This window comes from Lactuca serriola, chromosome 3, assembly GCF_051521515.1.
Source record: "Lactuca serriola cultivar US96UC23 chromosome 3, Lser_US96UC23_V15, whole genome shotgun sequence".
In the NCBI taxonomy this organism is placed as follows: domain Eukaryota; kingdom Viridiplantae; phylum Streptophyta; class Magnoliopsida; order Asterales; family Asteraceae; genus Lactuca; species Lactuca serriola.
Window position 1 is genome coordinate 4,800,518 of NC_136410.1, and position 25,548 is coordinate 4,826,065.

Genomic DNA, 25,548 nt, shown 5'->3' on the forward strand with positions numbered 1-25,548 from the left:
TAAATAAGTATGGATAGTGCTCTCACATCTCCGCATTTGGATCCCAAGCCCACTCGAAACCATTCTGATGCTGCCACTAAACCTTGACTAAGGGTACCACTTTGCTAAGAAAGGACTTCGTCTTCCTATCCAGAATAGCCACCGGTCTCTTCACATTATTTAGGCATTCATCGACCTGTATGTCACCTAACGGGACCACCACTGAATCGTCAACTATAAACTTACGAAGATGAGAAACATGGAAGGTGCTATGAATCTGACTAAGCGCCTCAGACAGATCCAATCGGTAGGACACCTTGCCTACCCTGGGCACTACTCGAAACGGTCCAATAAATTGTTGGATTAGTGTCTAAGTCCATAACTATGATTGGTATGTACTTGAACCGATTTGGCATGGTCCATTTGGGTTGCACTTCACCAGAACAATTTATATGGATAGTCTTTTGAGAATAGTATGTTTATGATTTATATTAATATATTATAAGTTCTAGTATATTAATATGGAATCATATTATTTAATTAGTATTGATCAAGAATTAATTTAGTGATCAAAAGGAACTAATTAAATATGGACTCTTATATATAGTATAGGCCAAGTTCATTTAGGTTGGACTAAGCTTGCATGGATAGTCCATGGAGTTTTTAACCCATGGATCCTATGTAAAGGAAAGGTCATGGGTATTAGGGTTTACATGGATGAAACCCTAATCCTCCTTACTATATAAAGAGGTCTTTGGCACATGAAATGACACTAGCGTGTGAGGATACAAGAGTGGGTCAATTTCTAGTGTGCTTACTATTCTCTCAAGTTTTCCAAGGTGTTTTGGTGATTTGTGATTCCACTTGAGGCTTCCACACTATTGAGGCTAAGCTCTTAAAGTTCAAGACTTCAAGGTACATCAAAAGTTATGTCATCTAAATAGGCTTTTGTGGTATAGTTGCTTTATATTATGCTAGTCAGGATTAAAATCTTGGAATATCAAATACTTGCATGTATAATAGAGAAAACATAGATCCAAGGTTTTTAGGGTTGCATGTACATCACATAAGTGGTAAAATGCTCAAAACCCATAAGTGGTATCAGAGCCTAGGCTTGTTTTCTTTTATACTTGATGCAAATTGCTGAAAATTGAAGTTTGTATGCTGTGTGGACAACTGACTCGCCGAGTCCATTAAGTGACTCGACGAGTCCATGCCTAAATTCATCCAACTCGTCGAGTTGGTTCATGCACTTGACGAGTTGGACCCCCTAACAGCATATCTTCGAGTTTTAAGGCTGGAATTGGTCTAGAATCATTAACTTAAACTGTTTTGGACTTATAAAACCTGTTTTTTACGTGGTAATGATTATGTTAAACTAATTTCAAGGTTGTTATCAAATTTTCAAGTTTTATGTGTGTTTATGTAGTTCTTGAAATTGTTGATATGATTGTTCATATACTTATGAGTTTTGGTAGATCATAGGAATTATTTGCAAATTGCTTGTTAGTTAATTCTTGATCTAAATGTATTTGAATGGAGTCCATAATTTGTCCTCAAGTTATGGATTACCAAAAGTCACTTCTCTTAAAGATTCATTAAAATGCATAGGTTACACAATTAAAGAGTCTTTTTGTTTTATGAACTCCATAACTTGTCCTCAAGTTATGGATGTTCAAGAGTCTCTTTATTAAAGTTTTTAAAACCTCAATTAAACTCATAAGTTATGAAAATCCAAAAGATTTTGAATAGTTCAAAAGTTGCCCTCAAGTTTTGGAATTTGTAAAGTTTCCCCTCATGAATACTTTAATTCCAAGTTAAGCCCTTAGAATTTTAAAAGTTAAAATTCAACTCTTATACTTTATAGTATTATAAGTGAATAATATATATATATATATATATATATATATATATATATATATATATATATATAGAACAAAGTCAGTCTTACCGATAGTAGGCCTCATTCACGAAGTCGGTCTATAAGGGGGGTATAAGGTTACTGCCTATAAAATGGCAGTTTAATGGGTGTCCACTCTCACCCACCGCTTCCTTGACTGGTGGAGGGTCGTTAGCCGAACGGGTAGGACAAGGACTATGATTCTCCCTTCATTATAAGTATAATGATAAATATAAAGTAACTAAACCTTTTATAAATTCCCAATCTTAGTTACTTTAGGAAAATGTGAATTTGGTGCTAACCCATGAAATTACACTTTGCACTTTGCTTAAATCGTTAGTGGAGCGTGTCTGGTCAACCGGCACACTAGCCTGGATTTAACAAGGTAGGCAAAGGGTAACTTAATGTTTATCATAGGATCGGTGGAGTGCATGTGGTTAACCAACACATCAATTAAGTGATAAATATTAAGAGTACCAAGTATATTTGCATGGTTATTCACACCTTGTTTTGTGATTCTCGGCGTCCCAGTCACAAAACTTGAGAGGACACAATCAAGATTGAAACATGTTGTTGAAAAGTTCAATGAATCTCAAAAGATCTAGGAGTTTCAAATCCAATTAAAACCTAATAAATTATTTCGTTTTTCATGGTGGAAATTGGTGAATCGTCATTCGCGTACCTTCAAATATTTTATAGCTTGGATTACGGCATCCCTCTTCCAAGTTATAAAATATTGTGTTGGGTCCTAGCCTTAATATTTTATATTGGGTGTTATGTTAAGGACTTTAAATCAACTAACTTGAATTTCTCCCATTGTATATGTCTGATTCAGACAACTATGATCTTCCCAAATCTCATGGAACAAGCTTTCCTAATGAAGATGATGTTCCGTGGTTGGATAATGGAAATTATAGTTCTCTTCCTCCACCTCCTCCAATTATTCTCCCTAAACCACAAGTTCTTGAATAGTTCAAGGTCACTCAATCCCTAATTGCAAGCAAGGTCTATGTGTGCTCACATCTTAGAGATGAAGTCACATATTGACAAGCCGGGAGAGTTGGGTGTCAAAGTCTTGAGAAAGTTGGTTGTTCAATCACTTTCTAAGTCACATAGTGAGTTTCCTTTGGGACTACTATGAAACAGACTATGCCATGACCCTTAATAATATTATCTATTTGCTTGGTGTTGCTGAATCATCAATAATTTGGAGGACTGGTAAAGCAAATTTGATTAGAAGATCAACTTCCCAAACTTCCATGGATATTGACAATGGTAACATTGGATATCCAGAAAAGCTTTCTCTTCCCAATGGAAAGGGATCGGCCATAGTCAACTCAGTTGACTAAATGGTAAAGAGAAAGTCTAAGTCTGAGATAGTCCCATGTACCATTACCAAAGAGTCAATATGGTTCTATTGACAAAGGAAGGGGCATTGGTTGCGAAGCTGGCCTAACTACCTGAAAGATCTGAGAGAAGGTCAATTCAAAAAGTTTGAATCTGCTTCAGGTAAGTCCATTATCTAACTCTATTAAGTTCCTTATTGATGATTCTTAATACAAAATGTGACTCGGTTACATTTTGATGTTTGGCAGGATCAAGCAACGGGAAGGAAACTTAAAAGAAGAGTATGTTGAATCTGATCGTGAAGATGGATTTCAATTGCATGGTTCGAAGATCGGATTCTTGAGCTGCTACTTAGAAGTTTTGATAGATTTCTAGGAAATATGTAATAGCATAGTCTACATTTAAAGTTACATTGTAAGGAAATAGTTTTTCCACAGTTTTAATAAATAAATAAAATTTTGTTTTATTTTATATCTCCTTGCAATGGCATTTATGGAAAATTGATGTTTGTATGTTTCTAGCAATAATGGAAATGTGAATTTGATTCTTTCATTTGTGGTAGTGTCTAAATTTACCAAATAAGCAAAGATTCTCATCACCTAAGTTTCAATTAGACCGAAACTTGGAATCATGCAAGTTGTACAGTATGAGGAATGAAAATCTTCATCTTTGGAAAATTAAGACTAATTCCTTGTTCACATGTATATGTGAGTCAAGTGAAGGACTAAGGGATTGGGTACACATTCTTGTGCACTGGTCAAGTCCACCACAAAAGATCGATAAGACTATTCGTCATGATTTACTAAAGTTTAGTAAATATGGTTATACTTACAAGTTTAAGTATAATTCTGAATCATTGGAAAAGTTTCGATGTATGGCAGCACGAATGAGAAGAATTAAATTTGGTAGAAAGATAAAAGTTTCTCAAATCTAAAAAGATGGGAGAGTACTTTAGTATCATGCTTTATGATCATCTTAATGATTGTAAGACCATATCACAATTCATCCTCTGGGGACATCTTATTGCATTCTTATGGCTAAGAAGAGAAGTCATGAATGATTTAAATGGTTAAATCAAGAAGGTGATACATACTTCATTCCAAAACAAGTCTTAGATTCATACTCCAAGATTGTAATTTGAGTGACACGTCTTAAAGAAGGTTTATTAACACTTGTCAAATGTAAGAGTAAAATGTTTCCTACTCTTGTACATTTGAAATTGGTAAGTTGTGATGTTTTGGATAAAACAGAGACCAACTTAGGCCAATTGTGTGAAGTGTTTGTCTTGATAAGAATCTACACTATCTCTTGAATATTTGTTTGTCAAGGAATGGGTCTTAGCAAGAGAGTCTTATATGTCAAGAGGACAGTGGGAGTCTAAAAGATATTGAAAGAGTCTAATCAAGAATAAAACCTGTAGTTTATCATTAGCACATGACTTGAGGTTTATAACCTATCGTGTTGACATATTCCTATTTCTGTGCCCATTCTAGTTAAAGTTGGCTTTGCATATAAGTTCTGAGAGTTCTCAATTGGTTGCATAACAACTTGGAAGCAATGGCAGGCCCTTGTGCTGCCAGGTGGCAAGAAGTTAAGGCTGCACAAGTTCAGTCCATATGAGTTTGAATTTGTCGCTAACCTTGTCTTGTGATTATGGTTTTGAAAAATTCACATGGACAGGAACTCATACACCATAAAATCTAAGTGTCATAAGGTTTCTCTCCGATTCATGAAAATGATGGAGAGGAAACGCTTTCACTAAAAGGTTTTAAGTAGATAGCAATTATGATATTTGCATTCTCAAAGTCGTTAGTGGAGCGTGTGTGGTTAACCGACACACTAACATGGACTTGTGAGGAATGAAAAAGGTCTAAACAATTGAGACTGTGATTACGACATCCCTTTTCATAGTTCTGAAATTTTTTAGACACACATGTGTGCTATCTAAGGAAAGGTGTATGATTTTGATAAATTTTTATCAAAGCATCTTGTATCAAAAGTTTGAACTTTGGTAAGAACGTCAATAAAGTATGGATTTCTAGAAGTCCAGCTGATTTCTGAGTACATGTCAAAGCTAGTGGGAGCATAAGTGTTATGCCAATAATCATCATGTTAATGGGAGTATGATAATTATGATAAGTGTTGCAAGTTAGCAATATTAATTATAGAAAACAAAAGTTTCAATTGGGAAAAGTTGTTTTGCGATAATTAAGGGAGAGGAAATTATACTTCATTTCAATTCTAAAAGCTTAGATTGAGATTTTAATAAAATTTAGTCATATATATATATATATATATATATATATATATATATATATATATATATATATATATATATATATAAGCCACCGAATGATTTTTGTATTATTCTTGAGATTTGAAGATTACAATAAAGGTCCTATATATAAGACTAGATATTACACTTTAGTACCATCTATAATAAGATAAATAAAATACTGCTAATTATATTAAATATATATTGTCTATTATCCCCCCGCAAGTTGAGGGCGGGGAACAACCTGCAACTTGGACCTTAGCATCAGAAATCTTTGAGATGGGAGCGGTTTCGTAAACACATCGGCAATTTGATCATGTGTGGAAATAAATTGAGCTCTCAACTTTCCTTGAGCAACCTTTTCGCGTACAAAATGGTAGTCCACTTCTACGTGTTTCGTTCGTGCATGAAACACAGGATTGGTGGAAAGATATGTGGCCCCCAAGTTATCACACCAAAGCGTGGGAGAGACTTTAGATGTAATACCAAGCTCGTTTAGGAGAGCTTCTAGCCATGTTATCTCAGCAACCATGTCGGAAAGAGCTTTATACTCAGATTCGGTGGAAGATCTAGAAACCGTACGTTGTTTGCGAGCAGTCCACAAAATTAGGTTGGAACCCAAGTAGATGGCAAATCCCCCCGTGAACCGACGGTCATCTGGATAGCCGGCCTAATCAGCATCAAAGTACGCTTTTAAGGTGGTGCGCCAATCAACATCGGTGAAAGCTTGAAGTGTAGAAGCAGACCCATGACGGATAAAGAGGCCAAAGTGCGATGTTCCCTTGAGATAACAAAGTATTCGTTTAACAGCAGACCAATGGTTTTCTGTTGGAGTTTGCATGAATTGGAAAACTTTGTTGACGGCAAAAGTAATATCGGGTCTCGAGAGAGTTACATATTGTAGAGCACCAACTGTTTGGCGGTATTTGGTTGGATCCATTAGCAAGGGGCTGTCGAACAAGGTTAACACTTGAGAGCTGCTCATGGGCGATGACACGGGTTTGCAATCTGCTAGACCAGTACGTGTTAGCAAGTCAGAGACATACTTGCACTGAGATAGAATGATGTGTTTACCATGAGAAACAATCTCAAGGCCCAAGAAATAGTGTAAATTCCCTAGATCTTGGACAACAAAAGTTGATCCTAATTTAGAGATAACACCTGTGATTGCTTGAGGATCATTCCCGGTAACAATAATATCATCTATGTAAATAAGAACATAGACTAATGTACCCCTATTCTTGTGGATGAACAATGAGGGATCGGTTTTAGAACCAACAAAACCGAGAGACTGTAAGGTTGAGAGAGTCGTTCAAACCATGCTCTCGATGCCTGTTTCAATCCATACAAGGATTTATGGAGTAAGCAAACATGATCAAGTCTTGATTTATCAACAAAGCCCGGTGGTTGACGTAGATAAACCGTTTCCTTGAGATCACCATGGAGAAAGGCGTTTTTAACATCAAGTTGTCTGAGAGACCATTGATTTGTCACAACAAGAGATAGAATAACATGGATTGTTGTTGCTTTGACAACGGGATTGAATGTCTCTTGGTAGTTAACACCCGGTTGTTGGTTGAAGCCTTTCGCCACAAGGCGGGCTTTGTAGCGAGTAACATTCCCATTTGCATCCTTTTTGATCCTGTAAACCCACTTTGAATCAATGACATTAGTGTTTTTAGCAAATGGAACTAGAGACCAAGTTCCGTTTTTGACAAGTGCATCAAACTCTTCAGTCATGGCTTGACGCCATATTGGTGATTTGTTAGCAACGGTAAAAGAGGATGGTTCAATAGAATCAGCAAGACAATTGGAAGAGAAGTAGGTTGATGGGTCATATCTAGTGGTGGTTTTTGGGTTTTGGCGAAGGTTGGGAGGTCGGGTATGGGGCTGTGTGGGTAATGATGAAGGTTGGGGCTGAAAAGTGGGTGTAGGGGCAGCAGGTATAGGCTGAGTTTGTGGGCTGTTAGAAGGCTGAAAAGAGGCAGCAGCGGGCGTAACCGGGGCTGCAGCGGGCTGAAAAGAAGCTGAAGTAGTAGGTGGATCTGGGGTTGCATTTTGAGTGTCGGGAATAGGTGGAGGTTGTGGAAAGGATGAGAAATAAGGAGGTTCGTTTTCAGTAGGTAAAGGTGTAGGAGAAGGGGTAAAAGGGAAATTTTCTTCATTGAAACGAACATGGCGTGCAATGTATACGCGATCAGTGGTTGGATCCAAACACCGGTAGCCATGATGAAGAGGGCTATATCCCAAAAAGACACACGGGGTGGATCTAAAATCCATTTTATGTCGGTTATATGGGCGAAGATACGGGAAGCATTGACACCCAAAGATTCTAAGGAAAGAATAATCTGGGATTTTATTGAAAAGATGCTCAAAAGGAGATTTGTTGGAGTAATTACGAGAGGGCAAACGGTTGATTAAGTAAACCGTTGTTTCGAAAGCAAAGTCCCAAAAACGTGGAGGAGCATGTGAGTGAGCAAGGAGAGCAAGGCTCGTTTCCACTACATGTCGGTGACGCCGCTCAACAAGGCCATTTTGGGCACTTGTGTGAGGGCAGGAGCGACGATGGATTATACCAAGAGAGGTGAAGAAAGATGCAAGAGTGCGAAATTCAACCCCCCCCCCCCCAATCAGTTTGAACTTGTTTAAGATTTGTTGTAAATTGTCTTTCAGCCATGAGAACAAAGTTTTTAAAAGTGATATAAACATCCGATTTTTGAGCTAATGGGTAAAACCACATGTATCGGGAATGATGATCAACGCATAATAAAAAATATCGGTGACCACTAAAAGAAGTAGATGGGGCGGGGGCGGGGCCCCAAACATCACAATAAACTAAATCCAAAACATGATTACTACGATAATTTGAAAGTGGCAATGATAATTTTGACGATTTTCCCATTTGAAAACTAGAACATAAAGAAGAAATTACATGTGAAGAAATAGGTAAATGACTACGAGAAATAATTGATTGAAAAACACGAGCATGAGGGTGCCCAAGACGATGATGCCAAGTGGTTGATGATGCTTTGATGGCGGTGAAAGACATATGAGGAAGAGACTTCAATTTTGGGAGACACAACGAATATAGCCCTTGATTACTTGGTCCCGTGCGTAGGATGGAATGTGTAGACTCGTCCTTCACAACAAAAAAGGACGAATGAAATTCAAAAAACACGTTATTATCTAAGCAGAATTGTTGAATAGATAAAAGGTTCTTTTTGATTTCAGCTACATGAAGAACATTAGATAGATTAAAGGTTTTGGTGGGAGAGTATAATTTAGATGAACCAATGTGAAAAATAGGGAGAGGATTACCGTCACCAACATGAAGAGAATTGTTGCCATTGTAAGCATCAGCATTGTCTAAAGTTGTGAAGTCGGGTGTAACGTGACTGTTTGACCCAGTGTCGGGAAACCATGTTGAACCGGCAGCCGAGCCATTTTTTGATAATGTTGCATAATTGGCTTGGGACAAATCACGAGCTGAAGTTAAAGAGGGCTGATTTGGGCATTGGGCTGGAAGATGACCTATGCCACACCGGTTACAGTGGCCATACACCATATTCTGAGTTGAAGCCCAAGCAAACTGACGTGGACGAGTGTTACCACCAGAGCCAGAAACACGTGAATCATCATGATTTCGGTTGTAGTTGCCACGGGAGTTACCACGACGCTTGCCCCGGTAATTGTTGGAAGTTCGGTTGGTATAGAAGGCTTGGGGCTGATTGTTTGTAGCCACAATGGGGCTGATTTGGTAGCCAAGTTGTGCTGCCAGCTGCTGTAAACTAGTCAATTATGCTGGTGGGGCAGCTGGGAGGCGTGAAACAGGTGGGACAACAGCCATGAAGGCCTGGGGGACTGCTGGAAGTGATCGATTTATCATAAACTCATGATCACATAATAACCCATGCAGTTCATGGAAGGTTATTGGAGGGAAACGAGCCAACAGATTTGACTTTAGGCCATTATATTCATCACGTAGCCCAGAGATAGCTAGCATGGTTAGGTCTTTGTCTTTTACGGGTTCTCCAATATTAGCTAAAGCAGTTGCATATTCCTATGCTCGGGTGAGATAGGCAGATGATGTTTCATCACCCTTCATCTCGATCTTCAAAAGTTGAGTCTTCAATGTGTATTCACGAGAAGAGTTGTTGGGGGCATAGGCTCTTTCAAGGGAGAGCCATAGATCCCGGGAAGTTGTACCTTGAACATGTTGATAGGAGGCTTCTGAAATAGTAGAGGCAAGAATCATCCGCACATGTGCATCATTGGTAATCCAATGAAGATAGCTAGGGTTATCAGTGGAGGCTGTGTCCGTAGTTACAGCAGTCTTCGGTGGAGGACATTGGATGGTACCATCTATATAACCGAATAGACGATTGGTGACCAAGAAGGGCTGAATCATTTGCTTCCAGAATCCGTAGTTGGTGGGTGAGAGTTTAAAGGCGAATTTGTGAGAATTGTGAGTAGTTTTCTCAACATTGGTAAAGGATTGGATCATCGCCATTGAAGAATGATTGAAAGAAGAAAGAAAAGAGAAAGAAGAAAAAAAAATCGGTGATTTAGGGTTAAAGAGGCTGTGGCGGCTCTGATACCATAATAAGCCACCGAATGATTTTTGTATTATTCTTGAGATTTAAAGATTACAATAAAGGTCCTATATATAAGACTAGATATTACACTTTAGTACCATCTATAATAAGATAAATAAAATACTGCTAATTATCTTAAATATATATTGTCTATTATATATGAATGTTATGTTGGAATGGTTCAACATAAGGAAATTCTATATATGGAAACATTATTTGCGTTCTAAAATTCGATTATGATTACGACATCCCTTTTCAGAATCTGAATTATGAGAACATGGTAAATAGAAATAGAAATATTATAGCAAAAGGCTGGTCTAGTATCATGTCTTTAGGTGAGACATCATTCTTTTACCTTCAAATATTTTATAGCTTGGATTACGACATCCCTCTTCCAAGTTATAAAATATTGTGTTGGGTCCTAGCCTTAATATTTCATATTGGGTATTATGTTAAGGACTTTAAATCAACTAATTTGAATTTCTCCCATTGTATATGTCTGGTTCAGACAATTATGACCTTCCCAAATCTCATGGAACAAGCTTTCCTACTCCAAAGAAATGGGAAATAAAATTAATTTGTATACGATGGAATATTTATTGTTCCTAGAGTTTTTCAAAAAATATTGTAATATATTGATATATTGACTGAGTTTTTTATGTTGCCAAAAGTTTTGCTTTTGAGTCAACATACAAAAATATAAAATGTTATATCTCTAAATATTATTAAAAGAGAACCCTTAATTCTAAACTGAAAAAATCAGGACCATTGATTGTATTTCAATCCTATATTTTCCATATTTGGATTATTTGTCGACATCATCTTTGTCAACCCTTTAATTTTGTCCACAAATTTTATAAAAAATATATTACGTTTTAAATTAAGAATTCTATTAATGACAATTAAATATCACCAAAAATAAAATGAATTAAATTAAGAATTCTATTAATTACAATTAAATCTCACAAAAATAAAATGAATTAAATTAGAAATCCTATTAATTACAATTAAATCTAACAAAAATAAAATGCATTAAATTAGGGATTTTATTAATGACAATTAATTGTCACCAAAAATAAAATGAAAAAATACCCCGCCTCACCCCTCATTACTAGTACTCCTACGCTCTCCCCCTCATTTCTTTATATAATTTATCTAACCTAAATTTTGTAGTGGAGAAGAAATTTGGGGAAAGAAGAAATAGAATATTTGTGGGCTTCGATCTGTGTGGATCATTCATGTGTTCGATCATCATGGAAGAAGAATGAATGATATAAAGATAAATTTCTTTGGATTCTACTTTAATTTGATCATAGTTTAGATCGATTTTGTGTACGTTTTAGATTATGTTTCTTTTATTATGTTTTAACTTTGAAATTCTAATCTATAAAACCTTTCAATTTAAGTTTAAATCCATAATGGTTATGTTTTTTGAATCTACTTCGATTTTTGTTCTTATGATATGTATTGTTGATTTTGATTTTTTAAGTTATAGGTATCTGGAGAGCAAAAAGATGGACACAATAGAACCACTACCTCGCATCCATTGTTTCGATTTGGAAGATATGTCAACTCGGTAGTGAATTTGTATATGTCGATTTTATTTTTTATTTTTACATTTTTGTATATGAATTTAGTCAATGATTTTTTTGTGGCTTACCAGGTCATGAATGTAAGATCTATAATGCTTTACCCATTTGATCCCTTCATTGATTTGGAGATGGAATTCAAACCCTTATACCAGTGAGTGGTCCACATATTTTACAACTCAACAAAACCCAGTGGTGATATCTGTTTTGATTTATTGTAAAAAAACATCTTTTTATAAAAATACAAATTGGGCTCTTAGAAATAAGTAATTCACCGATCCTTTTTTAATACTATAAAAAACATCTTGTAGACTCAATAGCAAAGAAAATACAAATTTTAGTATGCCATGCATATAGATTACATCGATACATCTTATTGGAAAATGTTTGGGATTGATTAATTTTGGTTAATTAGCGGATTTTACTTTGTTTAACTTGCGTTGTTTGGGCATGTCGAGAAGTATAGTAAGAACCTTGCACAACCTTATTCTTTCGTTTAATTTCTTTGAATCTTCTTAGTGAGTTTACTTTATCAAGGATAAATGGGTACACCTTACACTCTTGAAAATAGTGTTGGGATCATTGTGAGTATCAAGATATACTCAGCAATAAGAGAAGATATTAGTATAAAAGTTGGAATATAAACCATTTTTAATTACATAATAATACCTAAACAAATATATGTGAAGGATTATGTTTATACTTTAAATTACAATATATAACATAAAAATCGTATGAAATTTTCATTATGTTCCATTCCACGCCTCACAAACATGTTTCTGGAAGGGAATTACTCATTCTATTATCTTGCTTTATGATTACCTATCACAACCTTGCACAACCTTATTCTTTCGTTTAACTGGTTTGAATCTTCTTATTGAGTTTACTTTATCAAGGATAAATGGGTACACCTTACACTCTTGAAAATAGTGTTGGGATCATTGTGAGTATCAAGATATACTCAGCAATAAGAGAAGATATTAGTATAAAAGTTGGAATATAAACCATTTTTAATTACATAATAATACCTAAACAAATATATGTGAAGGATTATGTTTATACTTTAAATTACAATATATAACATAAAAATCGTATGAAATTTTCATTATGTTCCATTCCACGCCTCACAAACATGTTTCTGGAAGGGAATTACTCATTCTATTATCTTGCTTTATGATTACCTATCCATTCCATTTCTTTGTTGTTCCATTCTTTGCAACCTAACATATCTCAAAAAAGTAATTCAAAAATCCATCACAAAATAGAAAATGTTTTATAAACTCCTATAAGGGAAGAGAAATATAAGATTAAATGAATGTATGGTGTTAATCTAATTTTGATGTTCTTTCGTCTCTATTTTCATGTTTCTAGCTACTTTGTAGTATTGTCTATAAAATATTGTTGTTATATTTGTAAGTTCATTTTACCCTTTTTCATCTTTTTGTGTGTACATTTTAATCTTTCAGGTTTTTTAGAGTATTTGAGACACCGTTTCTGCTTAGGAGTAGGGTGAAGTCAAGGGCCATAAAACTGGATGGTAGTTGTATTTAGAGCCACTTGAATATTGGAGATTTTTGTTGGCATTAATTTCAATAATCATATATACCCTAGAAGAGATATCATAACTATAGCATCGTAGTTTAAAAAATGATTTTTTTCGTATTCTTTTTTGCTAATGTAGAAAAGTTTGATTTTTTTGTACATTAGAGCTCATTAATAGGATTTTTTTGGCTAATGTAGAAAAGTTTTATTTTTTTGTACATTAGACCTCATTAATAGGATTTTTTAAAACATTTTGTTAATGGAAAGTACATTTCATTTTATTTCACATATAGACCATTTATGTAAAAAAAACATTTCAAATATGGACCATTTATGCACCTTTGTTCACAAGTGAACCATTTATGTAATATATAAATTTAAATGTTAATTAGTAGGTCATTAATATGACAATTTTGTAGGGAAATTTTGTTTTTAGTATTGAAATTTTCAAAAAAAAAGTTCATTAATGGCATTGTACTTAAAAATATATATTATTTTGGATTATTTTTAGATGATATTAAAATGTTTCAGTTTTTCCTACATTGAAGCTCATTTGTAGGACAATGTTTTGGAAGCAAATTTCATTAATAGCGTTGAACTTTGCCAAAAAATTTCATTAATAGCATCGTACTTTTAAAATAACTTTTTTTTGGAATTCTTTAACTGCAGGTAGATTCCTTGAATGCCTACCTTGATGAACATATATGGATATATCCTTTTGGAAAAGGATAAAATCCTGATATGACACCCAAACAAGAAAAAGAAAAGCTCAGTTTTGAATAAGCCAATTTATTTAAAATCTTTATTCATTTTAGTAGCTTGCACACTATTTAGATGTTCTCAAAATAACATATGAAATAACTTCGAGATGTAATAAATCTAAAAAGTTATTTGACATGTTTTGTACTTTCTAATGATCATTACCATGAAACATTTGAAGGATTTTTTACCAGAAAGAATGTGATCAATATACAAAACATTGTTGCATATAGAACCTAATGTTTTTAATTTACTGTAATAAGGTCTTCCTGTAACAGTTGATTGGCCCTACCCAACTCTCCCATGCAAGGTAATGGATTTATGTTGTTCTAAATGTGTCAAAATGCTTCACTTAGGTGTTACCCAACACATGGTTTGCGGACTATCCACATTGATTTCATGATTGAGAAGAACACATCACATCAACCAAGAGCAGACAATCAACCATATTAGTCACCCCCACTGAGATTAGCAATGTACTTTTAGTAATCCTCCAAAACAAGTAATGCACTTTGAACTATAGTAACTCTTGAATCAATTCCCAAATTGTACATCAAACTTACAACTTTAAACCTTGAACATTTTCAATTAATTTTATCGAGTTGCTATGCATTTGATTATTTAAGTATATCGTAAATTGTTAGGTCCCCTGTTGATTTTACTACTTTAACCTGTACAAAGGATAAATACCTATAATACCTACAAATAGGAGAGTGTTGTCTTTTCTTTGTGAAATATCTAATAGCTAATTTGACAGTAACATTTCTATTTTACAATAATAAGGTTTGAATGACTGATTTTAAATAATCATTTTGTAAAATCATTTAAAAACAAAAAACTATTCCTTTTTATATACTATTACGTTAATAATGCAAAAGTTAAAACATAATCTTTTTGTTTTATTACTTGTCTTAATTCTAAAATTTATATAATTATTATGTAAATGTGATTACCTATTTAGCTTATTTTAAAATAATTTACATTATAATCTTAGTTATTTGTGGAATAAAAGTAGAATGATAACAATATATTAATTAATTTTGTATTTATCATATATATATATATATATATATATATATATATATATATATATATATATATATATATATATATATATATAAAAGCTATATTATAATATAAGTTTTTAAATAAGACATAACAAGATTACCACCTTATAAAAATAAAAATAGTATAACAACCAATTAACCGATTCTCCATTTCATTATGATCTTTAAACGATTAATTTTTTGTATATGAAAATTTTGTCTAAATATATAAAAGTAATCATGTTTTAATTTTTCAAATTATAAAAGTAATCATGGTTTATGTTTTTCATATATTAAAATCATATTATGAAAAAGAGTACAAGCATCAACTTGTTTTAAAATAAACTTCACATATTATTTTAATTTTTAAACATATATTTTAACAAAATAACTATTTATTTTGTTTAGGATTAATGTATACTTATATATAAATGATAGATGATACAAGAACAATATATTCTGTTTTCTTTAAAGTATAGCATGTTCCCGCTAAGAACATATACAAATTTGCATTCATAAATAAGTTTAATTTTTTAACCAATTTGCTAATATTTATTGCAACACACTCTCCCTATAAACCTTAAACCCATAAATAAATGTCTGAAACTAATCATCGAAAGAAACTATTTGGTATTGTTGCATCACTAATAGTCGAAATAAACTATTCTAGAGATTTGGTCCAATAATTCCTCTATGTCCACATGAAGATGACGTGTTCCCATTCAAGCTGATAAGAAAACAATTTCTAATTTGATTATGTTTACAATGACAATGCTCAGGAACAAACAATTCCAAATGTAAGTATTTATCTCCCATAATCGGTTTCTCGTTTGGCCAACTTTATGTGGCATTGTCTAGAGGGACATCACATGCCAATACAAAAGTATTAGAGAACTCTGACGAACAGTTCAATGACAGTGAAGTCTATACATCAAATATGGTCGACAAAGATGATATCATTGCTCTATAGCTATTTATCTTCCACAATCATTTGGAGGCAAGACCATTTTATTTGGAGGTGACTTTAGACAAATTCTTCCAGCAATACAAAGATGTAATCGTTCAGATATTGTGCAGGCATCATATTCATCCAAAATATGGCATAAATGTACAATTTTACGTTTAACCGTAAACATGAGGCTTTAGTTTGGTTGTCCAACTAATGATTTGGATGAGACAAAAACATTTAATGAGTGGATTCTTAAAATTGGTGAAGGTAATACTGGTGGTTCTAATGATGGCGAAGCTGAAGTTGAATTTCCAGAAGACGTTGTCGTTCACTCTACAGGTGACCATATTCATTCAATTGTATCCACCATTTATCCATCCTTTGAAAACATTTTAGGATTGATGAAAGATGAAGGGAAACATATATGAGTTCAAATTCTTTACGTGAGACAGAGGTACCAAATTTTTTTGAGGAAGCAATATACTCTTCAGTAGTGTTGAATGGTTTTAAGACATCTAGAATTTCCAACCATAAACTTACACTAAAAATAGGTGTTCCACTCATGTTACTTCATAATATCGACCAAACCAAAGGACTATGCAATGGTACTAGATTACAGATTGTTAGATTTGGAAGACACGTCATTGAAGCCCGAATCATATATGCTAGATTCTTCAACGAGACTACATATATACCTTGCATGAAGTTAACTCCATCTAATAAAAGAATCTCATTCTGTTTTCAGCGAAGCCAATTCCGCATAGTTGTTTACTTTGTTATGACCATTAACAAAAGTCAACGACAATAATTATCAAATGTTGGATTATACTTGTGTAGGCATGTCTTCACTCATTGTCAGTTATATGTTTTTTGTTTCTCGCGTCACAAGTAAAAAAAGATTGAAGGTACTCATATATGACGAGAAAGGTCATCCAATTAATAAAACAAAAAAGTTATGTCTACAAAGAGGTCCTTCAACGATTATAGATATTCAGGTATTTCATTGTTTTTTTTAGACATTTCAATGTTACCAATAATGTTAATGAAACAACCCAAGAATACGACCCAAAAATTTCAATTTTTATTATAACAAAAAAAACATGAAACTGAGTATCGCATAATAAAACCATACGTTGCGTGTTTCGAAAACCATAATAAAATACTGTGAGAAGAACTGTATCACAACTGTATCCAAACATATCAAGAAACTGAATCAACTCCCAGGACAAAAACTGAAGTTGTGGTGTGTGCGATGCCATCATCCCGAGCTCTTCCCTTTGCTTGCGGAAGTACCTGAAACCAAAACTGAAACTGTAAGCACGAAGCTTAGTGAGCTCCCCCAAACTACCACATAACATACAATACGTATAAAGCACATACTGGGCCTTGCCCACTGACTGGGACCCCGTCCCCTGCATCGGACCGAAGTCCGAAAACTGACTGGGACCCCGTCCCCTGCATCGGACCGAAGTCCGAAAACTGACTGGGACCCCGTCCCCTACATCGGACCGAAGTCCAAAACTGACTGGGACCCCGTCCCCTACATCGGACCGAAGTTTGAAACTGGCTGGGACCCCGTCCCCTGCATCGGACCGAAGTCCAGACTAACTGAACACAGCATAGCATAACATATCAACTAGCATAAACACATAAATCCTGTCTGAGACACGGAGGCGCCAAACATACTAACTACTGCATTGGACCGAAGTCCAAAAACTACTGCTGACTGAACGGGCCGGCGTTGTGGCCTTAGACCCGTTCCTACTGGAAGGAAACTCACCTTGTGAACTGGCTGTTGTGTGTATGGCTCTGGAAGCTAACTGTTGCAGCTCCGGTATCTCCCCGGCTACAAATCCATAAACACACTCAATCAGATGCTAATCAGTGCATTGGGTAAATGACTCTTTTACCCCTGGTCAAAGTCAACTCTCCCGGTCAAAGTCAACCTACAGTTGACCTGACTCGCCGAGTTGGGCCGCCAACTCGCCGAGTCCCTAGTCTCACTTCTCAACCCTACTCGTGGCTACTCGTCGAGCATGGCATCGACTCGACGAGTACCCTCTTGATTCAAAAGCTCAGGCAATCTGCATCCGACTCGTCGAGTCATATGAACAACTCGACGAGTTGTTCTTCGATCTAAGAAGATTGTCTTGGACTCGCCGAGTTGTATGAACAACTCGTCGAGTCCCTCCATTACTGAGTCTAACCTCCGACTCACCGAGTCCATCCTACTGCTCACTGGCCTCCACTCGGAATCACTCGAAGGGTAAAGATCGGGGACTCGCGACCTGACTCGCCGAGTCCGAAGAACGACTCGCCGAGTCACATGCATGCAGATCCTAAAAACTCGATTATGATCAAAACCACCGCATACAATTTATAGATCTGAGTTTCTAAGGCTGATTTACCACATAAAGTTTCCAACTTTATGTGTACATACGCATGAAAAGGGATATAAAGGCTAAAAAGGCACTTAGAAGAGTAGATCTAGGGCTATCATGCAAAATGGCTCTATAAAGGTGATAGATCTATGATTTTGGAACTGAAGCATGGCTAGATCCGAAGGCTAATCAATCTAATGTGATCTCACTACTAAGAACAAGCTAAAAATTGGCTAAAAGAGGCTAAATATGCTTGTGAAAGAGAAATAAATCATAGAAACAGAAGGGAATCGGCTGATACCTCAGTAAACTCTGAAATTGGTGCAAGAACTTGGATCTTCTTCTTCTCCTTTGGATCTAGCCTCCTTCTTCTCTTCAAAACTTCAAGATTCACACAAGAAATGCTCAATTACTCAAGGGAATGATTAGGGTTTGCTAAATGATGCTCTGAGGGTGAAGGGAACGAGTTTAGGGCTCATAAGGTGGTTTAAATAGGGTGCAAACCCGGGGATTTAGGGTTTCTACCTGGCAGGCAGACTCGCCGAGTCCCGAATATGGACTCGCTGAGTCGCCGACTAACACGTGCTCGAAATCTCGTCCCTACTCGACGAGTCGGGCCATAGACTCGCCGAGTCCCTCTCGAAAACTTCTAAATAAATGCCACGGAAGCAACATACCAGGAATGGGGCATTACAATTCTCCCCCACTTGTCTCAGACTTCGTCCTCGAAGTCTGCTACGACTGAATCTGCAAACAACTCCGGGTAGTGCCCTCTCATTTCTTCTTCAGCCTCCTACGTCCACTCAGACCCCTTCCGGTGCTGCCACTGCACCTTCACTAACTGAATTGCCTTGTTCCTCAAGGTCTTTGTCTTCCGGTCCAGAATCGCGACCGGCCTCTCAATATAATTCAGGCTGCTATCAACCTGAATATCTTTTAAGGGAACCACTGCTGACTCATCCACCAAACACTTCCTCAACTGAGACACTTGGAAAGTGTTGTGTATCTGGCTAAGCTCTACTGAAAGATCCAACCGATAAGCAACCCGACCCACTCGGTCCAAAACCCTGAAAGGACCAATGAATCTGGGGTCCAGCTTGCCCCTCTTCCGAAACCTGATGACACCCTTCCAGGGTGAGACCTTCAGAAGGACCATATCGCCCACCCGGAACTCCAAGTCTGAACGCCTCCTGTCGGCGTAGCTCTTCTGCCGACTCTGCGCAGTCTGCAGTCTACTACGGAGCTGCTGAATCAACTCGGTCGTCTTGAGCACCACCTCTGTGCTCCCAACGACCCGCTGACCGACCTCGCCCCAAAAAATCGGGGTTCTACACTTCCTCCCATAAAGCATCTCAAAGGGAGGTCGATCAATGCTCGCATGATAACTGTTGTTATACGAAAATTCCGCTAATGGAAGATACGTATCCCAACTGCCACCGAAGTCTAGAACACATGCCCTGAGCATGTCCTCAAGAGTCTGAATCGTCCTCTCGCTCTACCCGTCCGTCTGAGGGTGGAAAGCGGTGCTGAAATGGAGACGAGTACCCATCTCGTCGTGAAACCGCTTCCAGAATCTGGATGTAAAACGGACGTCTCAGTCTGACACCACCGATATCGGCACTCCATGACGTGCCACTACCTCACGCACATAGATATCGGATAACTTTTCTGCCGATATGCTCTCCTGGATCGGGATAAAATGAGCACTCTTCGTCAACCGATCCACTACTACCCATATCGAATCTACCCCTCGTGCGGTCTTGGGAAGCTTGGTGATAAAATCCATGGTAATGTCCTCCCATTTCCACACGGGAATGTCTAACGGCTGCATCTTGCCGTGAGGCCTCTGGTGCTCCGCCTTGACCTTCCTGCAGGTCAGGCATCTCTCAACATACTAAGCGACATCCCGCTTCATGCAGGGCCACCAATAATTGGGTCGAAGATCTCTATACATCTTCGCCGCCCCTGGGTGGATAGAAAATCGTGACTTATGAGCCTCGTCCATCAACACCTGTCGTACCCCACCCCAGTACGGTACCCACACTCTCCCATGAAGTGTCAGCAATCCCCGACTGTCATAATCAAACGAAGCTACTCGGCCCACTATCCTCTCACACTTTTTCCTCTCCTCCTTGAGGCCCTCAACCCGAGCCTCCCTAATCCGTTCCAACAACGGAGTAATCACTGTTATCCTCAAACACAAATCTCTGATAGGGGCTGCCGACACCTTGCGGCTTAGGGCGTCGGCCACCATGTTGGCCTTCCCTGGATGGTAAAGGATCTCACAATCATAATCTTTCAGCACATCTAACCACCTCCTCTGCCTCATGTTCAGACTCGGCTGATCCATAAGGTGCCTCAAACTCTTGTGATCCGTGTAGATAGTACAACGGACCCCATAAAGATAATGTCTCCAAATCTTGAGGGCAAACACAACCGCCCCCAGCTCTAAATCATGGGTAGGATAGTTAGCCTCGTGAGGCTTTAACTGCCTCGAGGCATAAGCTATCACATGGCCTCGCTGCATCAACACTGCTCCCATACCTGTGATTGAGGCATCACAGTAGACTACAAAGTCCTCTACCCCCTCTGGCAAGGTAAGGATCGGAGCCTCGCACAATCTCTGCCTGAGGGTCTCGAACGCTGTCTGCTGCTTAGGCCCCCAACGAAATACCACCGACTTCTTGGTCAGTCGGGTGAGCAGCACTGCTATCTTGGAGAAATCCTGAATGAACCTCCGGTAATACCCTGCCAACCCTAGGAAGCTCCGAATCTCGGATGGAGACTTGGGGACCTCCCACTGCATCACGGCCTCTATCTTGGCCGGATCCACCAAAATACCCTTCTGGTTGACGAGGTGACCAAGGAACTGCACCTCGCGCAACCAGAACTCGCACTTGGAGAACTTTGCGAAAAGTCTCTCCCTCCTCAAAACTTCCAGCACCTCCCTCAGGTGCTCCTCGTGTTGCTCCTGCGTCTTGGAATACACCAAGATATCATCTATGAATACTATCACTGACCGATCCAGCATCGGTCTACACACGCGATTCATGAGATCCATGAACGCGACTGGAGCATTGGTGAGCCCAAATGGCATCACCACAAACTCATAATGACCATACCTGGTCCTGAAAGCAGTCTTCTGCACATCCTCATCCCTAGCCCACATCTGATGATATCCGGAGCGTAGATCGATCTTGGAGAACCAAGACGCTCCCTGAAGCTGGTCAAACAAATCATCTATCCTTGGAAGTGAGTAACGGTTCTTCACCGTTACCTTATTCAACTCCCGGTAATCTATACACATACGGTGCGACCCATCCTTCTTTCTCACAACAGGATCGGCGCTCCCCAAGGCGAACTGCTCGGCCGAATGAAACCCTTGTCTAGCAGCTCCTGCAGCTGCGTAGACAACTCCTGCATCTCAGGGGGAGCTAGACGGTATGGTGCCTTGGCTATCGGAGCCGCACCAGGAATCAGGTCGATCCTAAACTCAACCTGCCTCTCAGGAGGTATTCCCGGTAAATCCTCAGGAAATACATCCGGGAAGTCTCGCACAACCGGAACATCATCAACTGTCGTCTTGCCCTTCTCTCGAGCATCCAAGACATAAGCTACATAACCAGCGCAACCCTGCTGAAAATAGCGTCTCGCTCTCGCGGCAGAACAAAAGGTTGGTCCGCGCTGTGGCCTCTCGCCCTGAATCACTAACTCTCCCCCACTGGGAGTGCGAACCCTCACTAGTTGCAACTCATAATCAATCACCGCCCCCATTGGGACTCAGCCAATCCATGCCTACTATAACCTTATTCCCTCGCAGGGGAATAGGAACCAGGTCCACCGAAAACTGCTCGTCAAACAACTGAAGAGAACACCCTCTATGCACTCTAGCGACCCTCACGGTCCTGTCATCTGCTATCTCAACCTCTAGTGGACAATCCAGCTCCCCTGGAGCTTTACTAAATCTCTTGCTAAGCGCTAGCGATACAAACGATCGGGTAGCCCCCGAATCAAATAATACCATAGCAGAAATGCCGTTCACAGAGAACGACCCTATATAAAAACATATAATCATAAGCAATAATCAATCAATAATAGTAGAGAGATGAAGGGAAAATACATACCCGTCACCACATCAGGAGTCGCTCGCGCCTCCTCTGCTGTCATCTGAAAAGCCCTACTCTTTGCCACTGGCGCCTCGGCTCGGTCCTGCCGGCCATCTGTAATCCTCAAAGTAGCAGGGGCAGGTGCAGCCACCTTCCCTACTGCGGCTAAACTCGGGCACTGGGACTTTTTATGTCCCCTCTGATTGCACTGAAAGCAAATCAGATCTGATGTTGCGATGGCAGTAGCAGGGGTCGTACAATCCCTGCTCAAATGCCCAGTCCGACTGCACTTGAAGCAGCCGGAACTCCTGCCTTGCACACCCCATCGTGCATCCTCCCACACTTGCCACATCGACCGTGGCTCGGCTGAATCCTGGATCTGTGATCTAAAACCTTGGGCTTTTTGCCCGAACCTCCTGAACCCGAAACCGCCTCCGGTTTCCTCTTCTTCTCCATCTCGAGATCAATCTCCCTCTCTTGAGCCCTAGCAATCATGTCATCCAGCGTTTTACAGGTGGACCGGCTCACAAACTGGCGGATATCGCTCCGCAACATCTCATGATAACGGGCCTTCTTCATCTCCTCATCGGCTGCATACTGAGGAACAAGAAGAGCCCTCTCCCTGAACTTGGCGGTGATATCTGCCACGGTCTCTATAGTCTGGGTGAGGTCCTGAAACTCTCTGGCTAACTGCTGCACCTCAATAACCGGTGCAAACTCCGCCCTGAACCTGGTAGAGAAATCAGCCCAGGTCATGGCATCTGACGCTGCATCATCTCCAATGGTATGTCCGACCTCTTCCCACCAATCCCGTGCCCTGTCCTTCAGAAGACAAGACGCCAATCTAACCTTGTCCCCGTCGGGACACCTGCTCGTGCGGAACGCGTTGGCCACATCCGCCAACCATCTAGTACTCGCTATGGGGTCCCGCGCCCCGTGATAATTTGGAGCTCCACATGCCCTGAACTCCCTGAACGTAAGTGTGCGCGACCCCATCATGGCCGCCACCTCGGCACAGAAGGTGCCCAACCTCTCATCCATCAGCTCTAGGATACCCTCCTTGATCGAACCGAAGATCACAGGAGTCTGCTCCAGTATGATACGAGTAATATCTGAAGAAAGAAACTCTCTGGTCTGCTCATCCATGCGCTCGTCCCCCGAGCCTGATCCTGATCCCTCCCCGGCACCTCCACTGCCGGCTGCTGGCCTCGAACGCAAAACCACCATTCTGAAACACATCATAGCAACATCAGAAAACTGAAATATCTCAAGGGATCTTTGATACTACTACTAGCTTCCTGGTCTTGTCTCGGCCTTCCTTGATTCGAGTACGGATCCTCTGCTTTCAGTAGTACGGGCCCATACTACCTTCCACATCTATCCATACTTTCCTCAAGAACTGCCTTGACTCCACCAAGTCACTTCTACTACTACTGATCTCTGCTACTCTCATCCTAGGCTTGCCCTAGGGAAATCTCTGACTCCACTCAAACCAGTCCTCAGCTGCTGAAGGCCTCCTTGTAATGCTAATTAGCCATCACCTGAATACCATCACATGTGATGAGGCTTGGATAATCCTTCGAGTAAAAGGCTCGTCCCTACCACGGTTGGACTCAAACAAGGGCTGCGCAATAGGGCCAAATCCAACACTCTGAGATTATTCAACCCTGATCACATGTGACGTGACGTATTCACCTAATGGCTAACTCTCATCACCAAGAGTTCTACAAAGAACGAAGCAAGCAGCATTCGGACACCGGAAACTACTCAAGCAAATCTACTCTCATAACGAGGAACTGTACAAGCATACAATGCTAAGCTCACGCTACCAGGCATAACCTAAACAAGCTATCCTACTGCTGTCTACTTAATACCAACATGCAATTCTCATAAAGCTGAAACACATATAGCAAGCACATAAGGCATCCTCCTATATCCTTAGTCCTATACTAGCATGCTGTTCTACTGAAACTGGAACAATTAATCATAATAAAACTTGTATGGGTAATTTGGGAGGACTTACTTGAGCTCGGCTGATCGCATGCACCACACCCTTATCTTGTTTAAAAATTCTTTTCTTGCTAAGTGCTTTTCAAAATCCTTTTCTTTTTTTTTTTTTAAACATTTTACCACTTCCTTAGATTGAGTTCAGACACACTCGGGAGTGCGCCCGAATCCCTCAAACCAAGGCTCTGATACCAACTTGAAACAACCCAAGAATACGACCTAAAAATTTCAATTTTTATTATAACAAAAAAAAACATGAAACTGAGTATCGCATAATAAAACCATACGTTGCGTGTTTCGAAAACCATAATAAAATACTGTGAGAAGAACTGTATCACAACTGTATCCAAACATGTCAAGAAACTGAATCAACTCCCAGGACAAAAACTGAAGCTGTGGTGTGTGCGATGCCATCATCCCGAGCTCTTCCCTTTGCTTGCGGAAGTACCTGAAACCAAAACTGAAACTGTAAGCACGAAGCTTAATGAGCTCCCCCAAACTACCACATACCATACAATACGTATAAAGCACATACTGGGCCTTGCCCACTGACTGGGACCCCGTCCCCTGCATCGGACCAAAGTCCGGACTAACTATTTGGGACCCCGTCCCCTGCATCGGAACGAAGTCCGAAAACTGACTGGGACCCCGTCCCCTACATCGGACCGAAGTCCGAAACTGACTGGGACCTTGTCTCGTACATCGGACCGAAGTTCAAAACTGGCTAGGACCCCGTCCCCTGCATCGGACCGAAGTCCGGACTAACTGAACACAACATAGCATAACATATCAACTAGCATAAACACATAAATCCTGTTTGAGCCACGGAGGCGTCAAACATACTAACTACTGCATTGGACCGAAGTCCAAAAACTACTGCTGACTGAACGGGCCGGCGTTGTGGCCTTAGACCCGTTCCTACTGGAAGGAAACTCACCTTGTGAACTGGCTGCTGTGTGTATGGCTCTGGAAGCTAACTGTTGCAGCTCCGGTATCTCCCCGGCTACAAATCCATAAACACACTCAATCAGATGCTAATCATTGCATTGTGTAAATGACTCTTTTACCCCTGG

At 39.1% G+C, this 25,548-nt stretch overlaps 1 protein-coding gene across 1 annotated transcript; it reads right to left on the reverse strand.

The window, feature by feature from the left end:
* Positions 1-9,561: 9,561 nt before the first annotated feature.
* Positions 9,562-10,011, reverse strand: LOC145094967 (uncharacterized). Its single transcript, XM_079032922.1, has one exon. It carries the CDS (start codon positions 10,009-10,011, stop codon positions 9,562-9,564), a length of 450 nt encoding a protein of 149 aa, XP_078889048.1.
* Between the last annotated feature and the right edge of the window lie 15,537 nt (positions 10,012-25,548).